The 8030-nt window shown below is 32.1% G+C and overlaps 1 protein-coding gene across 10 annotated transcripts in view; it reads left to right on the forward strand.

Moving 5' to 3' along the window:
* LOC123013499 (patronin) overlaps positions 1 to 8030 on the forward strand; it is a 46254-nt gene that overhangs the window by 29481 nt on the left and 8743 nt on the right. For 7 of the 10 annotated variants that reach the window (XM_044412043.1, XM_044412047.1, XM_044412046.1 and 4 more), the window contains 4 exons: positions 2325 to 3531; positions 5331 to 5558; positions 5729 to 5909; positions 5977 to 6063. In XM_044412043.1, the coding sequence (XP_044267978.1) occupies positions 2325 to 3531; positions 5331 to 5558; positions 5729 to 5909; positions 5977 to 6063 (1703 nt within the window). The remainder of the gene's footprint in view (positions 1 to 2324; positions 3532 to 5330; positions 5559 to 5728; positions 5910 to 5976; positions 6064 to 8030) is intronic. The other 3 variants (XM_044412045.1, XM_044412050.1, XM_044412052.1) reach the window with 1 other exon arrangement.

Consider the following 8030-nt stretch of genomic DNA (forward strand, 5'->3'; position numbering starts at 1 on the left):
AGCTCCCTTACCAATCATTTTTCGATACATGTTTATAGGAAACTTTTGTTTTAGAATTGAATATCTTATCACCTGTTTAAATTTGTAACAATAAAAACGGAACACCCTGTATTTAAAAAAATTTCAAACATTTAGCAATTTGAGCCCCGTCTCAAATTTGTGAAAATGCTACGAATACGGTTAAAGATACAAGAAAAATATAAAAACGAAAGTTGTAGAGAATGAAATTTCCAAGAAAACGGTCCGCGAGATAATACCTCTATCTTCAATGGTTTAGGACCTAAAGACGTTCAAAGACACTCAAGCGACGAATACGGCTCATTTTTACCGGTGGTCAAGAGACAGAAAATTAATTTAAACCTAAACGGTTGAAGCTAGAGATATAGTCTCGCGGACTTTTTTGTAGGAAATTTAATTCTCTACAATTTTGTTTCCTACACTTTTTTTGTATCTTCAACCGTATTCGTAGCGTTTTCAAAAATATCGAAAACAGTATTAGAAATGATTTATAAATAATTATCAGTTAGCGTTACGTCCAATATTTTTAAGAACGCTGCAAATATGGTTAAAGATACAAAAAACGTGTAAGAACCAAAATAATAGAGAATAAAATTTTCTACAAAAAAGTCCGCGACACCATATTTCTATCTTCAACGGTTTAGGTTTAAATTGCTTTAAAGTGTCCCCCCGGCACTCAATCAAAAGCTTCTTTGAACGTCTTTGGGGCCTAAACCATTAAAGATAGGGGTATGGTGTTGCGGACTTTTTACTAGAAAATTTTATTTTCTACAACTTTCTTTCTTACATTTTTCTTGTATCTTTAACCGTATTCGCAGCACACGGAGCACAGATTTTGAATTTTAAATATTTTTTTTCTCATATTCCTCGTGAAAAATTTAGTGGTTCGTTTTTTACAGCTTCTTAGAGCTGTCTGACACGAGATTAATTTCAGTACTGAATTTAGTACTGAAACTGCGCTCGCAAATTTGGTATCGAAATTAGTTGAAGTTACTACAAGTTTTGTATGACACGTAAAAGTACTGAAATAAGTCTATGAACATGCGCATTGATCTTGCTAAAGACCGAAAGGACTGTCAGTTGTCAATTTTAAGCACGGACAATAATATACCGGGATATTCAATTCCCTACAACCCTGAAAAAATATTACAGATATTTCATCTGAAAGTATTCTTAAATGAGTTATATAAAATTTAAAGCCAAGTTTAACATTTGCGAATAATTCTCTTTAATTAAAAAGATCGAAAAACGTTAGATTTACAACAAATACAATCAAGGGGTTGTAGAGAATAAAATTTTCTTGAAGAGAATGTTCAAGAGATTTTTATCTCCAACCGTTTTTGAACGTTGAAATAGCCTAAATGGAAATGCAGTTTAATGTCTGGTATTAAAAAAACTACATTAGTTAGCTTTAAAAAATAAATATTTTGGAGTTCTGTTATGTAACATCTATCTGAAGGAAACTATTTAAAAAATGTTGAGGGACGTTAGTTAATTCACCACTTATTGATTTAGCATTACTTTAAAATTTGTGATATTTTGTTATATTTATTCTTTGTTACATTTTTCATATTTTAGTTGACAAATTCTGCAATATTACTCTTTATATTACAAAATCGGTTCATTAAATTGAAAATTAGATATTAAAGTAAATAATTAATAGAAAATGCATTTTGAAGATAAACTATTGATTTCAAAACAATAACAAATAATAACAGATTTTCTGCAATAAATTGTTGATTTTTTAAATTTATAATATTGTGGGGGACTTAATACGTTTCTTTTGATAACAGGGCGTGGTAGCATAAACACAATTTCAAAAAATTACCCTTGAACATTTTTAAGCTCGTGAAGCGTCTTAGTTATAACATTTCTGTTTTTACATTCGAATATTTTAAATTTACGGTTTTTGTTAATGCGCATTTTTAGTGCGCAGTTTTAGCAAGCTTTCATCCAAGAAATTAGAACAGGCTCTATTTTCTTGCAACCAAGCTAACTAATATTGCGCGCGCAGTTTCAGTACTAAATTCAGTACTGAAATTAGTTTCGTGTCAGACAGCTCTTAAGAATGTAAAGCTCAACATTTTTGCATTTTTTTCCAAGCAATTAGTAAACTGGTTGAACTTAAATTAATTAAAAACGATTTGAAACTGAGACGGTAAAACGCTCTAAGTGCCCTCATTTTTACTACTTTTTTTGGGTCCAAAAAATCAAGCAATTTTGTATCTCGTTTCGTCTCCTAGTATGTAGTTCTCCGTAGTCACTAATTAGTTTGTTTTTTTTTTATTGAAATATTCTTTCAACAGAATGAATTCTAGTCTCGGCGATATTCAATCCGACATTCAAAGGCTGACTTCCCAACAGAACCAGATTCAGGCTGCCCAACAGCAGAGTCTCATCGTACAGCAACAGAAACAGATCCAACAGCTTCAACAGCAGCAATATCAAAGCATGCAACAACAGCAATACGTCTACAGTCCACAGATTTACCAACAACAGTTTGCGCCGCCTCTTCAATCGTCAGCAAGCGCCCCCCACATACCCCAATCTCTCTACCAGCAATCACAGCCGCAGTTCTTCCTCCACGATCAAACTCCGCCCCCTGTACCACAAAGAAGGACGTGGGCTCAGCAACCGCAAGATTTACACCAAACGGAATTGAGAACGTGGAATAAGATGGGTGGTGGGGGGTTTGTGTTGCACGACAATAGCAAATACCAATCCGAGTACCGATATATTGATAGTCCAAAGTATCAAAACGGCAACGATGAGCATAATCTCCATCATTCGAATAGCTTCACACTTAGTCAACAACATCACCAAGCTTATGGAACTTCACATAGTACTCCTTCGGCTTCGCCTCAACATCGAAACATTCATCGGCAAATCTCGCAACTAATGGACGAAAGTAAACGATCACCGGTGAGTCTACAACAGATTGATCGGAAATCTAGTGGCGTTACACATGCACCTATTCCTGCGCCCTCTGCCGATGATATGGAACCCCAAAATATTTCATTTATTGGAAATTCAGATGATCAACTCACTGAGGGTTTAAGTAGGTTGAATATTACTTCAGGGAGTAGGACGTATAGAATACCGTCACCGACGAGGCCACTTATCACTAGAAATTCCTTCCAACCGTCACCACCACCTGAAAAAGAACCACCATTGGCCGAAATCAGTAGTTTAGATAGGGATCCAACAAGTCAGAAAGGTTTTTATATACAGTTTGATAACGATCAGCCAAAAAGGCCGAAACCGCCCTTAAGAACGAAAAGAATGTCGCCGAAAAAAGAAAGGAGTTATGTGGAAACAGTGGAGGAGAATGAACAGGATACGAGAGCGGAGGAGGAAAGAGCAAAGAAGGAAGAAGAGGATAAGAGGAGGCAAATGTTGATTGAACAAGAAAGGGAGAAGTTAAAGGCCAGACGTGAAGCTAGTCAAGAAAGTAAAAAAGTCGCGGCCGCGTCAGCGATTATCATTGAAAATGATAAAGGCAATCCGGACCCGGTAAGAATTTATTTTATCAAAAATTACAGGTTCCTGTAATCACAAAACTAAAGTTTCATTTATCATTGTAAGTTCATGCTTTTATAAATGTTACAAAATTAACGGCGTTAATCTCAAATAGTTATGTATTTTAGTTGCCAATGGTACAATAAATATTGCAGATTCCTGTAATAACAAAAATTAATGTTCCATAAATCAAGATTTATATTCTTATGGGTTTATATTTGTACGTCTTGCATTTATAAATGTAACAAAATAACGATTTTAATTGCAAATAATAAAAATAAGGCAAGTTTTTTTAAAAAATTACAAATTCCTGTAAATGAAAACAAAGTTTTTTTTTTGGACTCAGAGTCAGTTCATAGATTCAAAAAAAACGGGAAATATCAAAAAAAAACTTAGAGGTTTCTTTTTTTAATTTTTCCATGGTGTGAACGTGTTTTATTAAAAATAGGTTAAAATAACTTGATAGCACTCTAAATTCTGCCGCTAAATTCATAATTTTCCTACCATTTTCCAGGTGAGCGACGATTCTGGCTTTCTCTACTTTACTTAAATGCGGCATTATTAAGTTGGTATAAATTTAACGACATTGATAGAAATATTTTTGATAGGTATTGTCAAGTTGACAATTGACAATCAGAACCGAATTTACATTTGGAAACATTTCATTTCTCGTTTTTTTTTAATGTAGCTGTACATTTGAAAAATAAAAAAGAAATAGTTTACAGATTCCTGTAATAACAAAACTTAAAATTTGATATATCAATGTTTTAACCTTTGTAAATTCATGTTTTACGTCTTGATTTTATAAATGTTACAAAATTAACGGCGTTAATAATAAGTATTAATGTATTTTAGTTGTCATTGGTACAATAAATATTACAGATTCCTGTAATAACATAAATCAACATTTTTCTCTTTATGGGTTTATATTAGCACGTCTTGCAGTTATAAATGTAACAAAATAACGATTTTAATCGCGAATAATAAAAGTAAGGCAAGTTTTTAAAAAAATCCTGTAATTAAAACCAAAGTATATTTTGTTTTTTTGGACGCAAAGTCAGTTCACAGATTCGACATACCGTGCGAAAAAAAATTAGAGTAGGCGACGATTAATCTTCCACAGTTGGTAATAACTTTTGCTGGAAATTTTCCACACAAACTGGAAGTGAAAATGACCATTTACCATTTTTGTCTTATGCAGCATTTTTGTAATAACTGGCAACAATAAAAATTTTCTGCTCTAAAGTGAACATTATTTCACGCAAAATAAATAAAACGCGAACTTGTGAAAGTTTCTGCTCACATTTGATGTCAAAAATCTGAGGGATTATAATCACCGCCTACTCTAATTTATTTTTTTTTTCGATCGCACGGTACATTTGAAAAATAAAACAGAAATAATTTACAGATTCCTGTAATAACAAAACTTAAAGTTTGATTTATCAATGTTTTGTAAGTTCATGTTTGACGTCTCGCTTTCATAAATGTTACGGCGTTGATATCAAATATTCATGTATTTTAGTTGTCAATGGTACAATAAATATTACAGATTCCTGTATTAACAAATATTAATGTTCCATAAATCAAGATTTTTCTCCTTATGGGTTTATATTTTTTGTACGTTTTGCATTTATAAATGTAACAAAATAACGATTTTAATCGCAAATAATAAAAGTAAGGCAAGTTTTTTAAAAAATTACAGATTCCTGTAATTGCAAACAAAGCATATTTTGTTTTTTGGACGCAAAGTATATTTTTTATTTACATTATTTTATTGTTAATTTTGTACTTAGGACGCCGCCGAGCGCATGAAACAGCGCATAATGCAGGCCTCGATGCAGCGCAAATTGGAACTGGACGAAGCCCGAGCCCGGAAAGAGGCCGAGGCTCAAGCACGTCGCGAACGCGAAAAGGCCAAAGAAGAAGAACGCGCCCGGAAGAAGGAAGAACAAGCCCAAAGACGAGCCGCCATATTAGAACAGTATAAATTGAAGAAAGCAATGGAAGAAGCCGAACGCGAAGTAAGTCTATTTTAAGACACATCCTGAGTGGTTTTTTTCTCTTTTTGCCTATTTTAAGAATTCTTAATGTGTCATTCACACCGCGACGTTCATCATGTCTTACATTTATTGGTCGTTGGTTGGTGTTTTCTAAACGTGGTTTATGTTAACAAAATGTGTGGTTTTTTTAGGGTAAAGTGTTTGATAAGAGCGAGCTGATGGGTTCGTTGAAACCGACACCCAAGATGCGACCCAAGGCGGCGTCGAGACCCAGACCCAAGACGATTCATATCGATAGTGGGTCGGTGGAAATGGCCGAAGGGATGATGCAGCCGAGTCGAGGGAAGAAAGGCTCCACTTCGAATCTCACAGGTATTTTTTAAGGGTTGCGTATTTTTTTTTGCATGATTCATTTATTTATGTTTTTCTTTTTCTGTAGCTAATTCAACGATGAAACGTGATTATTATCGCGGGTCGCAGGATAGTTTGGCTGATCGGAGCATGAGCAGTGGCATGCTTTACAGAGGTGTGTTTTTGTTTTTTTTTTATTTGAGTTTTAGTTGGGATTTTTGCGGTTTTTGGTGGTACCACCTTCCAAATTTTTAATCCCTTTTAAACGAAACTATTATTGAATTAAAAAAAAAAAACGACAATTTCAAACTTTATAACCACAGAAATATTCTCGGAAATCACCGCTTTGGCGCTGTATTTCTTATTGCACTTTTTTATTTCGCTTTTTATGTCATGATTATTGTGTTTTACAATTATAAAAATATGAGACATTTACGATGTTTTTGGCTATATTTCTATGTTTTGTTTCTTCAACAAGTTCCATTACAGTAGAACCTCGATAATCCGAACTAATTGTTGTAGGTTTACTGTATTATCTATTTTTTGGAGTTTGGTATTATGGAGTTGTATCTTGATTTAATAATAAAATATACAGGGTGAATCTGTTAAAAGTATATTATCTAATCTAAAGTTTTAACACGTTTTCTCAATTTAGTTGGCATTGCTAGTCTATATTATTTTTTTTATGCATGTAAATTTTTCCAAATTATTTCTCCTATTTCTAATGATATATTATACAGTGCGATCAAAAAGTCTGTCTATTAAGCAAGCGTAGAAATTTAAATGTCTATGGAAGATAAAATGTCACAATGACAAATGAGAAATGTCAAAATAATTTTTATGTAAATTATAACAAGAAACCGTGGTGAACGATTTTTATGAATAAACACCAACAAAATCTAATTTTAGGATATTTTGAGACGTTTCATAGAATAATTCAATTTAATTAGCTTAATGTTTTAATTTTTATAAAATATTTTTTTGACATCTAGATAACATACGAATGCCATGCAACGTACGTCCTCAACTAGGACGCCTGCTTGATAGAAAGACTTTTTGATCGCACTGTACATATCATTATTGTTTATTAATTTGTGGAAAAACGTAATAAAACTTCTAATTTTTTATAGTGATTAAAAAGTTAAACTATAAAAATGAAAGACAACTAACTGAAAAAAGTCATTTAGTTGGTTGACTTTTTTGAGGATAGCAAAAAGTTCGGATGAATGAGGTTGTACTATTCTCACAAAAAATAACATTATCGATGGAAAATATCTTATTTTGAGAGAGAGAGAGGGAACGTCATGCATTTATAAAGGTAACAAAAATAACGATTCTAATAGCAAAAAATAAAATTATGGCAAATTTCTAAAAAATTGAAATTGAAAATTGAAAAATTGGAAAACAAAACATGTTTTTTTTCGAGACAAAGCGTATTTTTTATTTACAGTTCATAGATTATATGTATATGTATATGATATGTTTGAAACAGAAATAGTTTACAGATTCCTGTAATAACAAAACTTACAGTTTGATTTATCAATGTTTCAACCTTTGTAAGTTCATGTTTGACGACTCGCTTTCATAAGTGTTACAAAATTAACGGCGTTAATCTCAAGTATTCATGTATTTTACTTGTCAATGGTACAACAAATATTACAGATTCCTGTAATAACAAAAATTAATGTTCCATAAATCAACATTTTTCTCCTTATGGGCTTACATTTGTACGTCTTGTAACAAAATAACGCTTTTAATCGCAAGTAATAAAAGGCAAGTTTTTTAAAAAAAGTTCCAGATTCCTGTAATTGAAAACAAAGTATATTTAATTTTTTTGGACGCAAAGCGTATTTCGCAAAAAAATTGAATAAAATCAAAGATTTTTAAAAGCGTATGAAAGAAAAAATGGCATTTTGATAGAGTTATCTAATGATATTTGTATTTGCTCCGCAAATTTTATTGTTGAATAATTTGGTAATGTCGAAAAAATGTTATTTGTAAAAACAAAAAAAAAATATTTGCTGTAATTTGGACAACAAATTCGTCTAAATTAGTCATACAATTTCTCGTTTCATAAATTAAAAAGTGCTTTTTGGTGTTACAATTGGCATGACTTTTATTATATTTCATTTTTCAAATAAT

Source organism: Tribolium madens, unplaced genomic scaffold (assembly GCF_015345945.1).
Source record: "Tribolium madens isolate multiple individuals breed KSU strain unplaced genomic scaffold, Tmad_KSU_1.1 Scaffold_96;HRSCAF=242;Tcas5.2_LG5, whole genome shotgun sequence".
Classification (NCBI taxonomy): Eukaryota; Metazoa; Arthropoda; class Insecta; order Coleoptera; family Tenebrionidae; genus Tribolium; species Tribolium madens.